Source organism: Castor canadensis, chromosome 7, assembly GCF_047511655.1.
Source record: "Castor canadensis chromosome 7, mCasCan1.hap1v2, whole genome shotgun sequence".
Lineage (NCBI taxonomy): Eukaryota > Metazoa > Chordata > Mammalia > Rodentia > Castoridae > Castor > Castor canadensis.
This window is the reverse complement of record NC_133392.1, coordinates 36,444,268-36,469,480: the sequence shown is the minus strand read 5'-3', so window position 1 is coordinate 36,469,480 and position 25,213 is coordinate 36,444,268. Positions and strand designations below refer to the sequence as shown.

General features: G+C 35.1%; 1 protein-coding gene and 1 pseudogene across 5 annotated transcripts in view; one reads left to right on the top strand and one right to left on the bottom strand.

The window, feature by feature from the left end:
• The window catches only part of Tbc1d12 (TBC1 domain family member 12), an 82,357-nt gene that overhangs the window by 42,843 nt on the left and 14,301 nt on the right, over positions 1 to 25,213 (top strand). For all 5 annotated transcript variants that reach the window (XM_074078727.1, XM_020166848.2, XM_074078730.1 and 2 more), the window contains 4 exons: positions 9,672 to 9,787; positions 15,388 to 15,470; positions 17,984 to 18,101; positions 19,990 to 20,096. In XM_074078727.1, coding sequence (XP_073934828.1) covers positions 9,672 to 9,787; positions 15,388 to 15,470; positions 17,984 to 18,101; positions 19,990 to 20,096 — 424 coding nt within the window. The remainder of the gene's footprint in view (positions 1 to 9,671; positions 9,788 to 15,387; positions 15,471 to 17,983; positions 18,102 to 19,989; positions 20,097 to 25,213) is intronic.
• On the bottom strand, positions 21,017 to 21,260 carry LOC109688475 (small nuclear ribonucleoprotein G pseudogene; annotated as a pseudogene).

The following is a 25,213-nucleotide window of genomic DNA, read 5'->3' as shown; positions in this document are numbered from 1 at the left end:
AATACTATTGGTGTAGTATTATATTTGAAAATAAATCATTGGTTTAAACTATGCTTAAATATAGATATATAAAATTTGACTAAGTATTATAAAAATAAAGTACTGCTTTGTCAATTGTTACATTGTGGAGGGGACGGGCTGTGTTCAGAATTTATTCTTTAAAAGTTCTTAAAATTTTTACATCCGCACATGTTTTGTTTTCACCTTTATTTGCCTAAGCTACTGTTACCTTTACAGGCTGCATGTGTATTCTTCATGCATATTTGATAAATTGTTATGTAATTTCTTATGTGTGAATAAATGGATTTCATAAAAGCTAATTTGGATGGTTTGAAGATTGAGAGGAACTCACATCAGTTCTGGGCTGTGTTAGTTGGAAGTGGGAAAGTCTGAGCCTCAAGAGAATCTTAAGTTGGTAAAAGAAAACAGATAATTAAACCAACAACAATTAATTTCTCACTGATTAAGTAGGCTAGAATTTGGAGGAAATTTTTTTCTTATTAGAAACACAAACTTGGAAATAAGTTGCAGTTTAAAAATACTCTTGCATAACATTTGAGAATTTTTTTTTTCAGCACTGGGGTTTTAACTCAGGGCTCATGCTTGCTACATAGGCATTCTTAACCACTTGAGCCACTCTGCCAGCCCTTGAATAAGTTTTTTGATTCCATCAATACTGTTTTGAGTATCAAAGTTATTTTAAAAGTTTTATTCTGTCTTCATCTCAGACTTATAATATGTTAGGCTTCATATTAGACTAAGTAAATAAAATTGTGCTAATAACTGCCAAGATGAAGTTACTGAGGCACTCCTACATGCCAAAGAGTGATGAAATGCTACTTCAGCCCAAAGTTTCAGTTCAGATTGAAATATGGTATGGGTTTTTTCTCTTAATTCATAGATTGTGGAATAAAACTTGGGGTTAGCAAAGGCATTGATACATATATATTTATACATCCACTATATTCACATAGATATACATATATACAATATATACATACATATACATATATATACACACACATATACATATATATGTATGTATATATTGTATATATGTATATATAGGTATATATGTTGTAGCACTGATGTTTGAACTCAGGGCCTCATGTCTTCCAGGCAGTTGTTCTTACTACTTGATCCACACCTCCCTCCCTTTTTCGTTTTGGTTATTTTTCAGATAGGTTCTTGCAGGTTTTGCCTGGACTGGCCTGGGACCATGATCCTCACACCTATGCCTTCCACATAGCTGGGATCCCAGGGGTGCACCATCAAGATGGGGTCTCACTTACTTTTTTGTCCAGGTTGGCTTTGTACTACAGTTCTCTTGATCTCTGTCTCCAAAGTAGCTTTTTTGTCCAGGTTGGCTTTGTACTACAGTTCTCTTGATCTCTGTCTCCAAAGTAGCTGGGATTACAGGTGTTTGCCATTGTGTCCAGCCTAGGCATCATAATTGAGTAAGCCCTCTCTATTCCAAGCATGATTGTTTCCCTGGCTTGCATGCAGTTGTGTTAGAGAGTCCCTTCATGTTGGACAGACATGGTCTTGAAATGATAAAGAGGTCCACATGGGAAGTTTCTTGTTTCTGAAGCAAGTTACAGTGTGTAGAAATAGAAGGGCTTACTTATTAATGTGACTTAACACTTACTCCTTTAAGAGGAGTATTGCATTGTCTGTTGTGCCTCATAGTCAAGGCAGTACATGAACATGAGCATATATATTAGGGTATTTTGCCCTTCTTTTTGTTTTTCTTGCAAGAGTAGCTTCTGTTTTACTATTCCTTCTTCCCAGTACCCATGTTTTTCTTTTTTTCCCTTTGTTTTTTGAAGTGAAGTCTCAGACTTGCTCTGTAGTCCACGCTAGCCTCTTGCTCCTACCTCAGCCTCCTAAATGCTGGGGTTACAGGTATACATCACAACACCTGGCTCCCTGTTTTACTTTAAGAAGCTATTCAAAGACTTTAACTATACCTTCTTTCTGGTACATCCTTTTAGCTGTAAACCCAATGGCATCAGAATGTGGTAGAATACCATTCTGCTAACAACTCAGTGTATGACCTCACATTAGCAAACTCAAGGCCTTCTCTAGCAGAACTTGAAGGGCAAAAATTTTTAAGGGATTCTAGATTCTTCTTTAAAATTATCTGGTTTTCATTTCAATGAATGCATAATTTACTCCATAGATAATAAATGTAGTAAATATAATACAGAAAGACAGTAAGTGGACAGTAACTACAATAGGCATGGTTTAGCTTCTTAATATATAAATAAGTATATTGAGTCTTAAGTGCTATGGTAGAGTTGTGTTAATAGTATGAGAATACAGTTGGAAATTATTTATTTTGCTTAGAGAGGACATGCAAATTGTGTTTTGAAGTGAACTGGTAAGAATTCAACAGGAAGACAAGATAGAGAAGGCCATTCTAGATAGAGAAAGTTGAATGAGCAAACAGGAATGAGGAAGATCTGTTTAGTTAGTTGGCTGGTATGTTAGTTATCTTTCTGTCACTGTGACAAATACCTGAGATAAAGCAATTGAAAAGGAGGAAGAGGCTTATTTTGGTCAGCTAACTCAATTGTTTTGGGACAAGGCAGAACATTATGGTGGGGAGTTTGTGGTGCAATAAAGTTGCTTACCTCATGGCAGACAGGAAGTATGGAGAGCGAGGAAGGGATTGGGGCCAGGATCCCAATGTCTCCTTCAAGGGCACACCCCCGCTCCCTTCCCCTAAGTGACCTTTAGGCCCCATCTCCTAAAGGTTGCACCATCCACTAATTGTGCCACATCTTGAACACATAGGCCTTTGGTATACATTCTAGATCCAAACCACACAGCTGGGTTCTTAGGGATGTAAGGTAAAATGGTAAAGGGTCATTAGCCTTAAAGTTAGAGGATTGAGTTTTATTCAAAATACTGTTAAATAAGCTACTGAAACATTAAATTTATATTTGAAAATGATTCAGGAAGCTTAGAGGCTAAATTAGAAAATAGGAAGTTTGAGCCAGGCACCAGTGGTTCATGCCTGTAACCCTAGTTACTTGGGAGGTAGAGATCAGGAGAATCGCTGTTCAAAGCCAGCCCAGGCAAACAGTTCACAAGACTCTATTTCAAAAATACCCAACATAAAACAGGGCTGGTGGAGTGAATCGAGGTGTAGAGCACCTGCCTAGCAAGCATGTGGTCCTGAGTTCAAACTCCAATACCGCCAAAAAACCAAAAGAGTAGGTTTGTACATAAGTACATTAAGATTTATTATAGTAATCTCTGATTCTGCTTTCCAACATAGTGGATTATTAGCACTACTTAGGGAATTGGCCCCACACATTGAGTTATTAATGCCAGTTTAGTGCGTTTCGATTCTTGTGTACCTGACTGGTTCTTTTTCAAAATGGCTATATCATTTTTGTTTGGGTTTTTGTTGTCAATGGGGTTTGAACTCAGGGCTTCATGCTTGCTAGACAGGTATTTTACTACTTGAGCCATGCCTCCAGCCCTATATCAATTTTTGTAGTTTGTAATTCCCTGCTGAATTTTCAAGTTTGGGCTTTATCTCCTTAAATATAGTAAGTGTAGTATTTTGTGTCTGGACGTGCCATGTGTGGAAATTCTGTAGGTCAGTCTTTCTATGACTAGTACTTCTGCTAGTTTTTGCTGGTTAGAAGATAGATGTTATCTCGTCATGAGCTTTAGTACTAAATATGATATTTGAAGCATCATATGTAGAAAACAATTTGAAAACTAAGGTAATAGCATCTTTTTCTTTTTTGGTTGGTGCTAGGTTTTGAGCTCATGGTCTCACGCTTGCTAGGCAGGTTTTCCACTTCATCAGCCCTGCTTTGTGTTGAGTACTTTCAAAATAGAGGCTGGAAAACTATTTGCCCAGGGCTGGCTTCGGATTATTATCTTCCTGATCTCTGCCTCCTGAGTAGCTAGGATTATGGGTGTGAGGCACCAGTGCCCTGTAGGTAATACCATCTTTCAGAGATTTAACTTATGTTACTCAGGCACTTTAGTTGCTCTGTATCTACTTTTTTTTTGTCTATTCAAGAAAAGCAGAGCTCACATGTACTCGGTTTTGGCCATTTTTCTTTTCTCTTTTCTCTCTCTCTTTATTTTTATTTATTTATTTAATTTTATTTTATTTGAAGATCTTTCAAACTTTATTTATTTTTGCAGAATTGGGGGTTGAACTCAGGGTCTCATGCTTGCTAGGCAGGCACTGTACCATTTGAGCCACACTCTCAGTCCTCTCTCTTTTTTTAATTTTTTTTTCTTTTGGCAGTACTGGGCACTAAACTCAAGGCCTTGTGCTTCACTTGAGCCACATCCCCAGTCCTTTTGCTTTCAGTTTGTGTTTAGATAGTACTCTTGCTCACTTTGCCCAGGCTGCTTTCAGACTGTGGTCCTTCTACTTCTACCTCCCAGGTAGTTAGGATTTTCAGGTGTGCATTATTGCATTTATTCCTATTTTGACATTTTTCTTACTATTAAATTGAAAAAGCTGGTTAAAACAACTTTGTACTCCTGGGATTAATGACAATTAGTCATAATTAGTCATAACTAACCATTTTATATATTGCTGGATTCGATTTGCTAATTATACATTTAAATTAATAAGCCTATTATAGAGCGGTTTTAAGTTTATAGCAAACTTGAGGAGAAAGTATAGAAAATTCCATATGTTCCCTATACATGCACAGCCTCTCTCACTGTCACAGTGGTACTTGTTACAATTGATGACCTTACATGGGCACATCATTACCATAGTTTGTATAGTTTTCATTTTGGTCTCATTCTTGGTGGTGTACTTTCTGTGGGCTTTGACAAATGTATAATGGCATGTATCTACCCTTGTGGTATTTCATACAGGGTAGTTTCACTGCCCTACAAATCCTCTGTGTTCTGGCTGTTGATTCCTCCTTCCCTCTTTTGCTGTCTCTATAGTTTTATCTTTTCCAGAATGTCATGTAGTTGAAACCATATAGTATGTCTGTAGCTTTTTTTAAGGTGGGCCTATTTTCACTTAGTAATATACATTTAAGTTTCTCCATGTCTTTCTATGACTTGATAGCTCATTTTTTTAAAGCACTGAATAATGTACCATTGTCTGGGTATATCACATTCTCCTACTAAAGGACGTCTTGGCTTCTTCCAAGTTTGGGCAATTATAAATAAAGCTCCTGTAAACATCAATGTATAGGTTTTTGTGTGTACATATGGTTTTAGTACATTTCAGTAGATAATGAGTGTGATTGCTGAATCACATGCTAAGTATATGTTTACTTTTACAAGAAACTGTTCAACTAGCTTCCAAAGTGGCTGTACTGTTTTGCATTACTACTAACAAGGAGTGAGAGCTCTTGTTCCACATCCTTTCCTGCATTTAGTGTTTCAGGGTTTTGGATTTAGGTTGTTCTCGTTAAGTATGTTATGGTATCTTGTTTTAACTTGCATTTCCCTAATGACATAATGTTGAACATCTTTTCCTATGCTCACTTGCCTCTGTTTATCTTCTTTGGTGAGGTGTGTAAGTCTTTTGCCAATTTTTAAATTAGGTTGTTTGATTTTTTTTATTGTTGAATTCCAACAGCTCTTTGTATATTTTGGATAGCAGTTCTTTGTCAGATGTCTTTGGCAAATATTTATTCCTTGTCTGTAGTTTATCTTCTCATTTTCTTTACCTTATTTTTCACAGAGCAGAAGTTTTAAATTTTAATGAACTCCAGCTTACTAATAATTTTATTTATGGTTCATACTACATGGGAGGCTGAGATCAAGAGGATAATAGTTTGAGGACTGTCAGGGCAAATAGTTCACTAGACCCCCATCTCCAAAATAACCAGTGAAAAATGGACTGGAGGTGTGGCTCAAGCAGTACAGTGCCTTCTTTGCAAGTGTGAAGCCCTGAATTCAAACCCCAGTCCCACCAAAAAAAAAAAAGGTCTTTTGACTCAAGTTCATCTAGGTTTTTCTTCCTATGTTACCTTCGAGGACATTTATACTTTTGAATTTTATATTTAAGTCTGTGGTCCATTTTGAGTTAATTTTTGTGATGATTTGTACATAGATTCATTTTTTTTGTATGCAGATATTTAGTTCCAGTTCATTTGTTGAAAAGACAATCTTTGCTCCTTTTTTCTTTTCTTTTTTTTGGGGGGAGTGGTACTAGTGTTTGAACTCAGCGCCTTGCATTTGCCAGGCAGCACTCTACCACTTGATCCATACCCCCAGCCCTTTTTGTTTTAGTTATTTTTCTCATAGGGTCTTGCTTTTTTCCCAGGTGCTGGCCTTAGACTGCAGTCCTCCTACCTGTGCCTTCTGTGTAGCTAGGATTACAGGCATGAACCTCCATGTTGGCTTGTTGGTTGAGATGGGGGGGTCTCACTAACTCTTTGCCTGGGCTGACCTTGAATGGTGATCCTCCCAGTCTCTACCTTCTGAATAGATGGGATTATAGGCATGAACCACTCTGCCTAGCCTTTGTCAAAGATCAGTTGACTATATTTATATGGATTTAGTTCTTGGATCTATATTCTGTTCCATTTGACCTATTTGCCTATTGTTTTACCAATACCACACTGTCTTGATTATGTAGTTTTATGCTAAGTCTTGTATTTGGAAAGTGCCAGTCTTCCAACTTATCCTTCAATACTGAGTTGGTTATTCTGGATGCTTTGCCTCTCCATACGAACTTGAGGGTTAGTTTATTCACAAAATAACTTGCTTGAATTTTGATTGAAATTGTTTTGAATTTATAGATCAATTTGGGAAAAACTGACATTGACAAAATTGAGTCTTGTTATTCATAAACATGGAATATATGTTTATTAGTTTTGTAGTTTTCCTTAGATCTATACATATTTGTTAGATTCATACATATTTCAATATTTGATGGCAATGTAAATGTATGTTTTAAATTTTAAATTCCATGGTTCCTTGTTGGTATGTAAGAAAATGACTGACTTTTGTACATTAGTTTTATATCCTGTTAACCTTGTTATAACTATTTTTAAGTTCCAGGAGATATTTTTGTCATTGATCCTTTTGGACTGTTTTCCATAAGTGATCAAGTCATCTATGGATACAGTTTCATTTATTCCTTCCCAATACCTGTAACTTTTATTTTCTTTTCCTGCCTTTTTGGATTAGCTAGAACTTTCAGAATGATGTTAAAAAGCAGTGGTGAGATGAGATATACTTGCTTTGTTACTGATCTTACTGAGAAAGGTTTTTAGTTTCTCACAATTAAGTATAATGTTAGGTTTAGGTTTTGTAAATGTTCTTTATCAAGTTAAGGAAGTACTCCTTTATTCCTAGTTTACTGAGCGCCTTTATCATAAATAGAGGTTAGATTTTGTCAAATGCTTTTCCTTCATCTGTTGATATGATCGTGTATTTTTTTCTTCATTAGCCTGTTGATGTGGTGGATTATGCTAATTGATTTTTGAATGTTGCATTAGTTTTTCATACCTAGATAAATCTTACTTGGTTGCAGTATATAATTCTTTTTATACATTGTCAAATTCAGTTTGCTAACATTTTGTTAAGGTTTTTTTCTATGTTCGTTGGAGTTATTGGTCTATAGTTTTCTGGTACTGTCTTTATGTGGTTTTGGTATTATAGTATTGCAGGCTTTATAAAATAATTTAGAAAATACTCTCTCTGTTTTTTTACTCGGTTATTTTTGTTTTCTTTTGCCTTTGTTATAAATATAGTTCTGACTTTACAGACTTCATGAAAGAACAAAGTAAGATCATTTGGTTTTACCTTGTTTGTGTCCCATTTGTCAGGGATTACAGAGGTTGTTTTCAGCAAGAAAATTGGTGTGAATTACCCAGTTCACCAAGAAGGAGTCTACCCTATCTTCTCTGAAGTTTACCCTGTCTCACTGAAGAATTTTTTTTTTAAAGAACGTAGTTGAAAATCAAATATGTATCTAAATTTCTAATTACTATTCAAATCACATGGAGGATGGCAGAGCTGAGAATATAGTAAAGACGTGGGGCCTCTGAAGCTGTTAACTTCTTGGTCAGATTCCAGAGTTAGTAAATGTATGGAATATTTAGACCTAAAATCTAGTAAACCAACCTAACCCATTTGAATTAGGCATTCTTAAAAATATCTTAGTTAATAAGTAGGCTTTCACCTTGTAATCAATTTTGTAATTATTACTGTTTAATATTTTACTATTTCTAGTATAATTGCAGTTTTAATCACATTAGAATGACATCTTTAATTCAGCAAATATATGAGTTTCTTAGGGTGTGGAAATCTATTGTCAAGTAAGTTTACAGCACTTACATTTATTAAAAGAATGTATGTTTAGAAATGCTAGAACACAACTTTTTTCATGTAGAAAATGTTTTAGTGACAATTCTGTACAAAGCTGGTTCCTTAGGAGATAAGTAAATGGTATTCTATCTGCTTCATTTTGTGTTATGGTTTATTTTAAATCTCTACTTACTCAGTTGATTTTTTTTTTTTTTTTGGTGGTACTCAGATTTGAACTTGGTCTTTGGCTTGCTGGGCAGGTATTCTATCTACCTAAGCCATGTCCCTTTTTGCTTTACATTATTTTTTCAGATAGCGTCTTACTTTTTGCCAAGGCATCTTCAGACCACAATCCTGTTATGTAAGCCAATTAGCTGTAATGACAAGCACTTGTCACCATGCTGGCTTGTTTTGTTGAGATTGGGTCTTACTAACTTTTTGCTCAGACTTGTCTCAAATCTCAATCCTCCCAATTTCAGCCTCCCAAGTAGCTAGAATAACAGACATGAGCCAGCATTGCCTGATGAAATTGAGTAATGTTTGAGAATTTCATGAAGGATATTATTAGTACCTGTAGATGACCAGATGCTAGCTTGCTTTTTTTAGAAATAGGAAAATGCAGTTCTGGAAATTATATGGTAAAAACTTGTTACTGATCTTTGGCAATTTTCTAGAAATAAATTTCATAATGTGAAAATATGTGAAGTAATGCTCAAATGGAGTAATTTAAATATGTCCACTAAGAACATGCTATGTCCATTAACATTTCTCTTAATAGGATTATCAGATTCAAGGAATTAGAGAAATACAGAAATTGTTTCTTAATTTAGGAAAGAATATGAGTTTTGGTTCATGATTTTTAGGTAAAGTATGTTGGTAAAGTGTTTAAAATTAGAGTAAGCATGTATATTTGTAGTAGTTAGAGCCACAGTAGATTGAAATCTAAAAATCACCATTTGATTAAAGGTTCACTGTCACCTTTGCAAAATATCTTCAGAGCATTACAATGGGATTGTCTATATTCTGTTTCACATTTTCCTCATTGATCTGGCTAAAGAAAGTAGGTTTATCTGCTTGTAGATTATTCGGAGTTAGACTTGGATAGTTGATACCATAGGATGCAATAAATGTGTCCTTAAAACCTTTCCTAAATAATCTAGTGCATTTATGGCTTTTTCTTCTTCTAACACACTTTGATACTTTGTATATGATATAAATTCATAATTTAGGTTGCTCTAAGAAAAAACCTTGTTTTTGTCTTCCTAATGTTTTTTGCCAAATATAAGTATGAATTCTATATATTACTTATTATAGTGTAATACCCTTAGTGGTATATATTTAATGATATAAAATGAGAATTAGAAAAGTCTCTACATAGATTATATCCTCATATATTCTAGGAATATGAAGCACGAACAGGAAGGACCTGTAAGCCACCACCTCAGTCTTCAAGACGTAAGAATTTTGAATTTGAGCCACTTTCTACTACTGCCCTGATTCTTGAGGATCGACCATCGTAAGTATTTAGTGATCATCAAGAACATGGTTTACATTTTAAACTTAGACTTAACTGTGTTCATTATTCCACATAAAAATATTGAGAAAATAGATACAGGAAAGGATTTTTTAAAAAATTAAATCCTTGTCACGTATCCTAAAACAAATTGGGGAGAACATGTTGTTGATGTCCAAATCTTTTGCATATACTCTAGAAGTGTCTATGAGCCACTATAGGGAAAAAAAAAATCTTGACTTTTGCCAAGACTTGTCCCTGTTCCTCAGGCAGCTGAGTCAATTTGAGATTGACTTGGGAAATATAGCAAGGCTTCATCTCAAAAAGAAAACCCCAAAGCAACTTAGCTCATTTATCTGCTTCTATTTGAACACTTTTTTTTTTTTTGAGGTTCTGGGGTTTGACTCAGGCCCTCATACTTGCTAGGCAGGTCCTCTATTATTTGAGCCACACCTCTAGCCCTGTTTTGCTTTAATCATTTTTCTAGATAGGGTTTTATGGTTTTGGCCAGGGGTCTGTAGTCTCTGGCATGGCTGGGACTATAGACACCGAGGCTGGTTTATTGAGATGCAGTCTCACAAACTTTTTGCCTGGGGTGGCCTTGAATCTTGATCCTGCTAATCTCTGCCTCCTAAGTAGCTGAAGATTATAGACATGAGCCTCTGCTCCAGGTTCCATGCTCCCTATCATAATACAATAGTGCAGTTATTTTTCATTTCTTGACATTTAGTATGTATTTAAGATGTACTCATCCTTGCCTTTTGTACCAGGTAACTGCTGAGTATCAGTGTCAACCAGCTGGTTACTATTATTATTAAGATTCTAGGGCTGGGGACTTAGCTCAGTGGTAGAGCTCTTGTCTAGCGATGAGGTCCTGGGTTCATTCCCCAGCACTGCAAAACAAACAAACAAATCTGTAGCCAGAGAAGGTGGCTCAAGCCTTTAATACTAGCAACTTGGTAGGCAGAGATCAGAAGGATCACAGTTTGACAAGCAAAAAAGTCCATGAGACCCCCATCTCAGCCAGTAAACGCTAGGCATGTTGGTGTGCATCTGTCATCTAAGCTATGTTAGAGCACAAATAGGAGGATTGTAGTCTAGGCTAACCCTAGCATAAAGCAAGACCCTATTTCAAAAATAGCCCACACAAAAAGGGCTGTTGTAGTAACTCAAGTGGTAGAGCTCCTGACTAACAAGCATGAGGCCCTGAGTTCCTTGTCCGGTATCATAAAAAAAAAAAAAAGAATCTGTTCTTAGGCGCTGAAAGTGTAGCTCAGTCATAGAATGTGTGCCTAGCATATGCACAACCCTGGGTTCAACCCAGAGCAAGAATCTAGTCTCAATACCCAGCAAATCATAAATTCTTTTTTTTCCCTAGCTCTGCATGTCTTTTTAAAGCTCTGTCCTTCTTTGTAGTTTTCACAGTTCTGCTGTTTGTCAAAATATTGTCTGATTTATTTAATAACAAAACATACATTCCCTAAAGCAAGACTGTTTGTTTCTTAACTCCTTTCCTACTCTCTGGGCTTTCTGGATCTTTTCTTTTTCTTCTATAACTCCTAGCCTTTCTTGTCATTTTCCTGGTCTGCAGTTTTTATTTTGATGAACATAATTAAAGAATCTAGAGCAAACAGGCAGAGATAGAACATATTTTAGACATTGAAAGGGAAGAAAACAGGACATTGTTTTAAGATCAGGTGCAGAAAGGCTGACAATTATAATACAAAGTATTTGGGAGGCAGAGATCTGGAGGATCACAATTTGAGGCCAGCCTGTGCAGAAGGTTAGCAAGACCCTATCTCAACAAACAAATTCACACCTATAATCCCAGCTAGGTGGGAGGCACAGATAGGCTTCTCTGGCAAAAGCAAGACCCACTCTGAAAAATAAGTAGAGCAAATGGGCTAAGTGTATGTCTGGGTACAGTAGCTTAATGCTCAGCACCTAGTATGCCTGAGACTGGATTGGATCCCAGTGCCATAAAAAGAAAAGTAAAAGTTTCGCCAGGCAAGGGTGGCTCATGCCTGTAATTCTAGCTACTTAGGAGGCAAAGATCAGGAGGATTGTGGTTTGAAACCAGTTTGGGCAAATAGTTCGAGAGACCCTCTCTCAAAAAACCCTTCACAACACGAATAGCCAAGGCAATACTCAGTCAAAAGAACAATGCAGGAGGTATCACAATACCTGACTTCAAACTATATTACAAAGCAATAATAATAAAAACAGCATGGTACTGGCACAAAAACAGACATGAAGACCAGTGGAACAGAATAGAGGATCCAGATATGAAGCCACACAACTATAAGCAACTTATCTTTGACAAAGGAGCTAAAAATATACGATGGAGAAATAGCAGCCTCTTCAACAAAAACTGCTGGGAAAACTGGTTAGCAGTCTGCAAAAAACTGAAACTAGATCCATGTATATCACCCTATACCAAGATTAACTCAAAATGGATCAAGGATCTTAATATCAGACCCCAAACTCTTAAGTTGATACAAGAAAGAGTAGGAAATACTCTGGAGTTAGTAGGTATAGGTAAGAACTTTCTCAATGAAACCCCAGCAGCACAGCAACTAAGAGATAGCATAGATAAATGGGACCTCATAAAACTAAAAAGCTTCTGTTCATCAAAAGAAATGGTCTCTAAACTGAAGAGAACACCCACAGAGTGGGAGAAAATATTTGCCAACTATACATCAGACAAAGGACTGATAACCAGAATATACAGGGAACTTAAAAAACTAAATTCTCCCAAAACTAATGAACCAATAAAGAAATGGGCAGGTGAACTAAACAGAACTTTCTCAAAAGAAGAAATTCAAATGGCCAGAAAACACATGAAAAAATGCTCACCATCTCTAGCAATAAAGGAAATGCAAATTAAAACCATGCTAAGATTCCACCTCACCCCTGTTAGAATAGCCATCATCAGCAACACCACCACCAACAGGTGTTGGCAAGGATGCCGGGGGAAAAAGGAACCCTCTTACACTGTTGGTGGGAATGTAGACTAGTACAACCACTCTGGAAAAAAATTTGGAGGCTACTTAAAAAGCTGGACATCGATCTACCATTTGATCCAGCAATACCACTCTTGGGGATATACCCAAAAGACTGTTACTCCAGAGGCACCTGCACATCCATGTTTATTGCGGCACTATTCACAATAGCCAAGTTATGGAAACAGCCAAGATGCCCCAGCACTGACGAATGGATTAAGAAAATGTGGTATCTATACACAATGGAATTTTATGCAGCCATGAAGAAGAACAAAATGTTATCATTTGCTGGTAAATGGATGGAATTGGAGAACATCATTCTGAGTGAGGTTAGCCTGGCTCAAAAAACCAAAAATCGTATGTTCTCCCTCATATGTGGACATTAGATCAAGGGCAAACACAACAAGGGGATTGGACTATGAGCACATGATAAAAGCGAGAGCACACAAGGGAGGGGTAAGGATAGGTAAGACACCTAAAAAACTAGCTAGCATTTGTTGCCCTTAACGCAAAGAAACTAAAGCAGATACCTTAAAGCAACTGAGGCCAATAGGAAAAGGGGAACAGGTAGTAGAGAAAAGGTTAGATCAAAAAGAATTAACCTAGAAGGTAACACCCACGCACAGGAAATCAATGTGAGTCAATGCCCTGTATAGCTATCCTTATCTCAACCAGCAAAAACCCTTGTTCCTTCCTATTATTGCTTATACTCTTTCTACAACAAAATTAGAAATAAGGGCAAAATAGTTTCTGCTGGGTATTGGGGGGGGGAGAGGGAGGGGATGGAGTGGGTGGTAAGAGAGGGGGTGGGGGCAGGGGGGAGAAATGAACCAAGCCTTGTATGCACATATGAATAATAAAAGAAAAATGAAAAAAAAAATAAATAAAAAGGGAACTAAAAAAAAACCCTCCACAAAAAAGGGCTGGAAAAAAAAAAGGTTTGATTTGTGTCTTGAGTTTTTTTCACCGTGCTCATGATTTCTTCTACCTTTTTAAGAGAGAGAGAGAGAGAGAGAGAGAGAGAGAGAGAGAGAGAGAGAGAGAGAGTGTGTGTGTAGTATAAGAGCTCTTTTATCATCCTTATGTTTTATAATTCTGTTATCTAACATTCCTGTATCACTCCTGTTAATTGATTTTTCTTCTCCATATGCATTTTATTTTTCTGCTTCATGTCTCCAATAATTTTTATTGCATGAAAGACATTGCAATTTACATGTGAAAAATGTTTTTTGGCTTTAGTGTGATATGGTGATAAGTCTTTATTTGGAATTGGCTTAATCCTTTTAATCTAATCTTTGTTAAAGTGGTTCCAGGTTAGCCTTTAGCCTAAGGCTGATTTGTCCTCAGTACTGAGGCACTGATATTCTAGGACTCTAGCCGATATGTGATCTTTGAAAATATTCTAACCAAATTAACAAAAAGAGAGAGAAAATATTCTATTTCTTTCTGGTGGTTCTTTCCTTGACCATAGCTTAATCACACACACACACAGATCAGTACTTAGCCAAAGACTTAGGAGCACTTCTTTGCAGCTCCCTTCTTGTTCTGTGATCTGCAAATTCTAGCTGTCTGGAGTCCCAAGTCCACATTGTCTCCTTAACTCGGGAAGGTTGATGGGACCAATTTGTAGAGTCTTTTTTTTTTTTTTTTTTTTGGTGGTACTAGGGTTGAACTTAGGGTCTCATTAGGCAGGTGTTCTGCCACTTGAGCCTCTCTGCCAGCCTGATGGGACCAATTTGTGCATTCCCTTCCACCACAGAGACCTGGAAACTCCAGACAGTGAACGTTAAGAGCTACCTTATTTTATTTCCTCATTATGCTGTCTGTTGACCATTGTCTGAAAACTGTTAATATATACTGTTAATATATTGGTCCATTTTAAAATTATTTAAGACAAGGGTAAATCCAGTCCCTTTTATTCCATTATGGCCTGAATCAAAGTCTTAAACTTTATTTCTCCATTCTACAACATACCTAGAAGAGGGAAAGAGGGGAATACAGATTTGAAAGTCTGTCACATACCTTTCTTCATCCTCACTGTTGAAAAAACTGATCTCTAAAACTAGACATTATTATGAGAACTTTGAATAAGTGATAATATATAAATACATTTTTTATATACCTAAATCACTGATTCTGTGAAGCCATTGACTTGATAAAATGTAATATATGTAAAGACTTGATTGGGCTGTAGGTGTTACTCAAGGACACAGCGGCTTTGCAAGTGTGAAACACTGAGTTCAAATTCCAGTCCCACCAAAAAAAGGATTAAGTGATTATCAAATTTCTAGGGAGAATGTCATCTTAAAACTTTAGTTAGAGGAAAGCGGTTTGGCAATTCGTTATAATGGTATACCTGTGCTTACCAATAACCCAGGTGTTCACACAAAGACTTGAGATACTAACACTTATACTAGCTTTATTCATAATGGCCCCAAACTCAAAACAATTCAAATATCCATCCATATGAATAAATGGTACTTCTCAGCAGTTAAATACTTGCTAATACATCATAGATAATTTTTAAAAATAGACTGTCCAAAAGAAATTAGACACAAGTCAGTCATTTAAAAATTGACTCAACTAATTTTTATTTTCTAGAAATCTTCCTGCTAAATCTGTGGAAGAAGCTTTACGTCACCGACAAGAATACGATGAGATGGTGGCTGAGGCCAAAAAACGAGGTATGAAATTTAGCTTCATAGATACTTAATTTACTAATTTTAACAGCTTAACTTTAAAGGGGAATGGATAGTGAAATTGTCAGTATTCAAGCTGATGCTGAATTTTTAAAAATCTTTTGTTTTTATAGTTAGATTTGTTTTTAAAGAAAAATAAAATGTCATCCCAGTATGATAGTTTTCTGTAAGAATTTGTACAAAACTAGTAAGAGGAGAAAGACAACAGACTGTAAGTAATCTTCAAATTACAGTCATAAAACTTGGACTGTTAACCATTTTAATTTATAAATAAAGATATTCATGAATTTATTCATATATTTCATTTTTTACAGTACTTAGACTTTTGATATTTTATAATTTAATAATTTTAATATTGTAAGATAGCTTCTTACATGACTGTGAGAATATAATTTGAAGCTAAAATTTGCTTTTGTGAGTTAAAAAGTCTCCAGAATCCCAATTTTGTCATTTGGTTAGGCACATAAATTACATGTACTCTTAGGAGTATAAATTCACGTATTCATTCATTTTTTTCTCCAACCCAAAAATATCATAAGGATAATTTATAGTATTTAGCCACCATTGTTAGGATAAATATAAACATTTTTAGCAAATACTACACAGCATATTTACTTTTAGACCTATACCTGATTGACAACAGATACTCTTTCCTTTGATTTAAGTGAATGGGATGTTATAATAGTATACAGTTCTGTTTTATGTTAGTAATTTGGAAATGAAGTTGCTTCTTTAATGTTAAAGTAAACATAGGATATGTAAGGACAGTTACATCTTTCTAAAATGCCTTATTATTTAAACATTAGTTGAGTTTATTCTTCTCTACAGAAATTGCAATATTTCTAAAATGCCTAGCAGGTTTTTTGACTCCTAACATTAACTTTACTATTTGATTAATGTTTATTGAAAGTAAATGATCCTAAAAAACATTAGGTAGAAATAACATTAAATTTGGAAATCAGAAGGTCACGACTTTACTACCATTTAATACTATAACTGACTATGATACTCTGAATAGGCTTAGTGTCTGTAAAATGTTGGAAGCAGGTTAATTAGATTAGAGCTTTTTTAAAAAAATTTTTTTATTAGCATGCATTAGAGTTGTACAGGGGTTTCATTGTGACATTTCCATACATACTTATAATGTACTTTGGTCAGATTCACTCCCTCCATCATTCTCCCACATCCATTTCCTTCACTTATTAAAACAATTTCAACAGGTTTCATTGTTCCATTTTCATACAAGTACATAAAATATTTCAAACATTTTCACCCTTCTTTTTGCGGGGGTTGTGGTATCAGGGTTGAACTCAGTCTGGCACTTGCTAGGCAGATGCTTTACCACTTGAGTCATGCTACCAGCCCTTTTTTGCTCTGTATTTTTTTGTTGTTGTTGTTGGAGATAGGAGCTCCCTTTATGCCCAGGCTAGCCTGGACTGTGATCTCTCTACTTATGCTTCCTGAGCATCTGAGACAACAGGTGCACACCACCATGCCCAGCTTTTATTGGTTGAGATGGGGTCTTGCTAACTTTTTGCCAGGGCTGGCCTCAAACTGCAATCCTCCTGATCCCTGCTCCTCAGTAGCTAGAATTACAGATTTGAGACGCTACTCCTGGCCTAGATTAGGGTCTTAAGCTTCTCCTTCAACACTATTGTTTGTTTCTTTTAAAGCAGTGGAACCTTCTCTGAAAATGTCTGTCTTAGAATCTACATATATAAAATAAATAAAAGCAGAGCTGCATACTTGGCCTCCTGCTTGCCCCTCAGTTTCTCAGGCATATATGAAACACAGTTTGAAAATAGTTTGGCTATCTGATCCCCTACAAGTTCTCACTGGTTCTAAAGTTATATAAAACTTTTGATTTATAATTCACTTCTCTGTTTGAGGCACCTCTTGCTCTGAAACTGTGACCTCTGATATCAGAGGTGTGTTGTTTGTATATGTGTTTGTTGGAGGGAGTTTTTTATTTCAATGTAGTTAGTAAAGTGAAACACCGTACTAAAAGATGTTCATACAGTAATAGTGCCTATTGGCAAAATCATTTTTTAATGTCATGTTGTTTATGTTAGGAGATTTATAAATTTGTATGAATAGTGGAGTTGTTTGTTTTTGTATAGTTAATCCATAACAGATATTACTTCATAGATAAAAGCAACAATAGAACTATGCGATGTAATAATCTCCTGAAATTATTTTCCTGGATTTTATAGAATAGATTATTTTAAAAGTATGTTAATTAAGGCCATTTTCTCCCTCTTTTCTCTTCATCCCTTCCTCTCTTCCTCTCTACCATCAGAAGTTTGGGGTTTTTCTTTGTGGTGGTAGGGTTTGAACTCTCAGGGCTTTGCACTTGCTAGGTAGGTGCTCTACCACTTGAACCATGCTCCCACCTCAGGAGATTCTTTTTGAAAAAGCCTCTTTTGAGTTAGGTAGAAAAAAAGGGTTTTTTGATCTAGTTCATTTGTATTGAAATAATTCTCACTCATTTAAAACAGAAATTAAAGAAGCACATAAAAGAAAAAGAATAATGAAAGAACGATTTAAACAGGAAGAAAACATTGCAAGTGCAATGGTAATTTGGATCAATGAAATACTACCCAACTGGGAAGTAATGTAAGTAAGCAGACTTTTCCTGAAGTTCAGTTGTCTCCAAAAAGCTTATCTTACTGATTCTATATTTTTATTATTTTCCAGTATGTATCTTATGCTTTGGCTAAACTATTAACCAATGCCTGAAAATCTCCATGTTTATTGGTATGCCTTTGCTTTTATCAGTCTCTCAGTCTCTGATACGTACTTTTCTTACTGACCATCCTCTGTCTTATTAAAAATCTTATCTATTCTTTGAGATCCATCTGAAATGCTAGCTGATTCATGAATTTTTAGTCTCCTTGATTATCATATTTTCTTAATTCTAACATATCATTATTTGTAAGATGCACTGATGTTATAATAGCAGATTTGTAGAAAGAACTCATTAAATATATACATATATTACAAGATGCATTTATTAAGTGTCAAATATTAGTGTTTTTAACATGCCTCTCAATCAAGAAAATGTTATATATGATCTTTCCCTTTTATAAATGTCCCAGCATCACACTTTGAGACTAATGTACTTCCTGCCTTATTTTGTCTTTTTTTTTTTTTTCAACAATAGTTTGTAATATGCTTTATTTGTCTTCTGGACTGGAGTGTTGGGGTTATCTTTTGCAATGCCTGTTATAGGATGTACATTGTAAATTTTTTGAATATTGGAAATGTGACAGAATGTAGTAGTCTCTCTTTATCTATGATTTTGCTTTCTGTGAATTTAGTTACTTGTAGTGTACTGAGGCTTGAAAATATTAAATGGATAATTCCCAAAATAAGCAATTCATAAATTTTAAATTTTGCACTGTTTGGAGAAGTGTATTTCTCTATTGCTGTTTTCTGTTGGTGAATCATCCCTTTGTCTAACATGTCCATGCTGTATGCACTACCTGCCCATTAGTCATTTAGCACCATTTCTGTTATCAGAGCTACTGTTGTGGTGTTTCAGTACTTGTATTCAGTGATACTTATTTTGCTTAATGGCCCCAAGCTCAAGATTAGGGATGCTGGCAATTCAGATTAAAGGAAGCTGTAAAGTACTTCATTTAACTGAAAAGGTGAAAGTACTATAAAAAATTTTGAGAGACAGAGACCACATTCACATAAACTTCATTGTGGTATATTCTTATAATTGGTCTATTCTTAGCTCTTGTTAATCTCTTACAATGCCAATTTGTAAATCCATCTTTATCATAGGTATGTAACCAATATACATAAGAGTTTGGTACTGTCTGTGGTTTCAGTCATCTACTAGGGATTTAGAACATATTCCTGAAGATAAGGGAAGACTTGTATTATATTAAACTCTTTGTTTTTTTTCAATGTTTGGGTCATTTCTCCCCCGTCCCCCCCCTTCCCCCCTATATATTAAACTCTTAATATAAGTAATTACATTTGATTCTTAGAAGTTTTTAAAGGTATATATATTTTTACTCACATTTATCTTACAGGGAAGCGAAAGATTAGAGAGGTTAAGTAATTTGCCCAAGATTATACAGTTAGCAAATAGCTAAACTAGATTTGAATTCATGTCTGACTCTAAAGCCTAGTCTCTTTCAGCAAGCTACTGCCCCTCCAAGACTAGAGCCTTACACATAGTAGATTCTTTGTGATTTTATTTTTGGTACTTTTGTCTTGTATTTTGATAATTGTCTGCATATTTCTGATTCTCATATTGTATCTTTAATATAAATGGCACCTATCAGAGGCAGTTCCCTTTACATTACTATTGTTCATCTTTAAGTTACTATGTAGGGTTTTCTGGCCTGTTAGCATGAACCCAAGGGAAGAAATACATTACATACTTAACTGTCTGATCTTCTGATCATGTGGTCATAGGTAAACCATCATGCAACTAGTATTTTTGGTATAAAAAGTAACTTTCTCCTTTTTTCTCCTTTAATTCTAGGCGTAGTACGAGAAGAGTTCGAGAATTGTGGTGGCAGGGATTGCCCCCTAGTGTTCGTGGAAAAGTTTGGAGTCTAGCTGTAGGAAATGAACTAAATATCACTCCTGGTTTGTATTCTATTTTCAGTTATTCCCACCCGTGCAGATTGTCATCTCCAGAGTTTTATAAAGCACATTAGTAGAGTGGCCATTTTAAAAAGCACTACCATAAATAATGTCATTTTAACATCATGCCTTGTCCCCTCCCAAACTTTGTATTATTTAATGAGTTATTCTATTTCATGTTATATAAATAAGGTTTTGTGGTTTTCCTTTAGTTTACAACTATCAGTAATATTCTTTTTTGGGGGGAGGGGCATTGATACTAGGGTTTGAATGCAGGGCCTTACACTTGCTAGGCTAGCATTCTACCACTTGAGCTATGCTCCCCCCCTGCCCCGCCACCTGTTTTGCTTAGTTTATTTTTCAGGTAGGGTCTTATACTTTTTGCCCAGGCCAGCCTCAGACCAAAAGTCTTTTATATCCACCTCCTTCATAGCTGGGCTTAGCCTCCTGTGTAGCTCGAATTTTACATTAATTACTTCACCTGGGTTGTTCTTTGAGATAGAGTCGCTTTAATTTTTAGCCCAGCCTGACTGATGTTGAACCATGATTCTCCTATCTTTGCCTCCCAAGTAACTGGAATTACAGGCATGAACCACTACACCTGGTAACAATATTCTTGACATCCAAATTTCTAAAATCCTGTGTGACAGTGAATGAATAAGTATATGCAAGGAAAAAGAAAATAATCCAATTATGAAGTGGCTTTTTTCTCAAAAAGGCAAATGCTGGGATAAGGCTAGAAATTTCTTTTCTTTACTGTCTATCCAAACGAGTCATTTGGAGGGTTTTATTTTTCCTTTAAAAATTTTTTTTGTTTTTGACTATTACAAAAGTTTATTTAACAAAAAGGTTAATATGAAAATGTACATGACCCAATTTTTACTTCATTGTAAAACAGGCCCTTTGGAGAGGGGATGTGAATTTCTCTGCTGAACTGTCATCATTTAAATTTGTTTCCAAGGTTCTAACATAATGATACTATTTCCTCGTATTACTACCATTCCAATATTGTTCTGTTGCTGACTAGTTGCCATCTGTACCCATTGATCTATCACAAGATTCATAAAGGGCTCAAATCCCCGCAATATTCCTTGGACATGTCTACCACCACAATGACAACTTCTTGTCTATAAATTTTTTTAGCTCGGGAGTATGTGCTTTACTCATCATGGTATCTACTCAGTGGGCTCAGTGATGCTTTGAACAGAACTTGCCTCTTTTTTTTTTTTTTTTTAATGTTAAAGTTAAAAACAAAAAAGACAGAAAAAGAAGTAATGAGACCCTCCAGGAGTTGTCTTTTTTTTTTTTTTTTTCATTACTGGAGGTTTGAAATCCGTGCCTTGCACACTACCACTTATGTCACACGCCTAGTCCTTTTAGATTTATGCATCCTGAGTAGCTGGAACTGTAGGCTTGTACCACTACACCCCTCTTGTTCTTTGAGATGGGTTCTTGCTGACTTTTATTGCCTGAGCTGGTCTCAAACCAAAATCCTCCCATCTCTGCCTTCTGAGTAGCTGGGATTACAGGCTCATATCAAAAATCAATAGCTAAAGTTTTCTTTTTCTTGAAGTGTCTTAAAACTTTGAGATAGAAGTAAAATGTGTGTAGTTTTGATGAATTAAAAACAAATTTAGGTAGAATTAGGATAATGTCAAATAAATAAAAACAAAAATTCTAAATTTGGGTGATAATGTTAATGCTAGTTAATGTATAACACCACAGAGAGACTTAGGGTCTCTGTTAATCTATGAATGTTAATGTAATGTTACTGTTACTTTTAAAGTTTCTCTTTTTATGTTTATTTTAACAATGCAAGTAATAATAAAATACAAACTTTAAATGTCTTCTACCTAAACTATTCTTGATCCTACTGTGAGCACTATTAGAAATTTTATGTGTGGTCTTCCAGGTCTTTTTCTATGTACATAGAAATGTGTGCATGTTTTAAAAATGAATGCATGTACATATGATCATTTTAAAGGTTTTCCTTTTTCTTCATTTTTCTACACAAAGGAATTTGTGCAAGAAGGCTGTTGTGTAGCTTGCCTTTTCTTTCTGCTAATCTGTCTTGAACATCCCATGTCAGTACATACAAGTCTGCTTTTTCTATATTGTAGTTACATTGTATACACAGTTGGACTGTATTCTAATTTAATTATTTTCACTGTGCTAGCAAATTAATGAGGTATAACTGAGAATAATTTAGAAATATTTACCAAAAGCCTAAAAAAAAAGAACTTTATATAAGTTCTTAGAATTTAAGGAAAGTAGGACTGGGGGGGCAAAAGTTTTTCTGCAAGGATGCTCACTGTAGCAGTCAGCATTGTTTATGAAATTGGACAAAATTATGACAAAAATCTAAATGTCTTTAATCTTAAAAGTAATACACTCTTTGGATATTATATTAAAAGTTGCTTTTCACAAGCATTCTGTAATGAATGGAATTTTTTTGTGGTACTGGGGTTTGAACTCACGGCCTACACCTTGAGCCACTCTGCCAGCCCTTTTTGGTGAAGGGTTTTTTTTTTTTTTTCAAGATAGGGTCTCATGAAGTATTTCCCCAGGCTGGCTTCAAGCTAGGATCCTCCTGATCTCTGCCTCCTGAGTAGTAGGATTACAGGTGTGAGCCACTGGTGCTTGGCTGAACATGTTTTAAAAGAACTTTTCAAAAGAAAACTTTTAGAAATAGAGTTTAATGAAAGAATTAAATTTAATTTCCCTTAGAATAGGTCAGATTCTATATGCATTAACTATTCTTTTCAAATAAAACAAAGGTTTGTTTTCCTATCTGCGCTTGGAACAGATTAAATTTTTTTGCATTACAGTCAGAATTTTGTTAGATTTAAAAAAGCGTTCTTTTTTTTACTGATAACTGTGGCTTTAGAATGTGAGATAGCTTGATAATTTAGACATTAAAATGTTGGTTAAATAGATGGTAATCTTTTGGAATACTGTAATCAAAAGATTTTTTTTAAGATTGAAATTTATAAAGTTTTGTAACAAGCTGAACCATTTATTTTCCAAGTAATTTTAGTTTTGCCTACTAAGCATTTATTCATTCAGGAATGGATTAGGGAACTCTCTTTTCAGTAGTATGGAAAGGATGCTCACTGTTGATTAAAGTACAATTATTTTTGATAAGACTGCTTACTTTTTGAATGGCTGTAATAATTTGACCCTTTATTTGTATTTGTTTTAATTATGAAACTTATAACCAATAGGGAATAATAGCTAAGAGTAAGGACTCTAAAGTCAGCCAGAATGTGGTTCAAATTTTGGTTCCATTATATATCATGTTTGTGACGCCAATTGGGCAAGTTACTTAACATCTAAGTTTAGTTTTCTTCATCTGTAAAGTGGACATAATCCATGTCAAAGGATTGTTTTAACGGTTATTTTTGATAGTGAACATATTTATGTTAAAAGTGCCTTTTGCTGAGAGTGTATATATCATCATTGTCACAAAATTAGAAAGTGAAAAATGTATTGAAATCGAAGTATTATCTGCTCATATATAAGGTACTGTCCTGTCTTTTAAGCCTGCTTCTCTTTGCAGATTTACATTAAAATAAGAGGAGCCAGTATGGACTTAAACTGTGGTATGAGACTTTTTGTTAGAGATATACATTGTAAATCTTCCTTGGAGAGATATCCTTTCATGTTGCAAAATGCAATGCCACATTTTTATTATTGGGTCACTATTGTGGCTTCTGAAAAAGAAGGATATGGCTAGTGAGCATTTTTCTTTTTTCCAGGCAGTTGTAAGGTTTGGGTAGAATAATGAAACTGACCTGAAACCAGTTGGAAATAAAAAAAAAACAGTGTGGACTTACCTCAAATAGTTAACATATACAATTTGAAAATTATGTTCATCTCCTTCATAGGGTTGCACATAGTAATTTTAAATTTGATTTTTTTGTTTGTAAGTTTCTTTTCAAACCATTGATAATAATGATAAGTAAATAGAAGAAATTAGAACAGTAAAAATCTGTTTGAACTATATCTAGTCATTTATTTTATAATGATTTGATTTTTGGCAATACGAGAATACTCGTTATTGTATAGTTACACATTGGAGTACTTTGTCGTCATTTACAAAAAGCAAAAACAAAACTGATTTATATCTACTTGCTGGGCATGGTAAGACATGCCTATATTCCCAGCTATGTGGGAAGTGAAGATTGGAGGATCACAGTTTGAGACTAATCCTGAGGAGAAAATGTTAGGGAGATTCCCATCTCAAACAGGGTATGGTGGTATGTGTTTGTAATCCCATCTATGTAGGAGTGTAGTAGGAAGATTGTGATCCCAGGCCAGGCCTGGGCAAAAGTTGAAAGACCTCTCTGAAAAATAACCAATGCAAAAAAGGACTGGGGGCGTGGCTCAAGTGGTGGAACACTTGTCTAGCAAGCACAAGGCTGTGAATTCAAATCCCAGTACTGCCAAAAAAAAAAAAAAGATTTCTATCTACTAATGTGTAACAACTTCCACTGTAACAAAGTAGAATACAGATAGATGCATTTAAGATGTTGTCACTTTGTTTTTTTCTAAAGGATACATTTGTATATATTTGGGGATATATATTTTCATCTTTGGAAGAAATCATGAGAACTCTGGTAACTGTAGTTGCATCTGAGAGAAGTAACCTTATTTTTCACTCCCTATTGTTTTGTACTATTGTATATTCATGTCTTACCTTAAATAAATTTTTAAAAAGAATCAGTTTAAACCAAAAATATTCTTGGTATTTATACAATATATAAATGTTGGTATTGGGCAAGATATATGCTTTGCCCTTCTGTCACTGAAGCTCACTATTTTTATAAGTTTCAGGTATCTTAAGTGGTTAGTTAGAAAGCAAAGACAATAGAATATGAGAGTTGAGAAACATGTTTCAGTTTTTTTCTGTTACTGAAGTTTTATGAGACTGTGTACATAAAAATATAGTAACATTCTTCAAAAATGATCGACAGGTCACTTAATTAAAAGATAGGGATAAAGATTTTTGTAGCCCTTTAGACCAAATCTGTGTGAAGTACATATAGCAATACAAATGGAGAAATCCATTTAAGAAGAGCGAGAAAGCCAGAACTTGCATTACCAAGGGCCAGTAATAA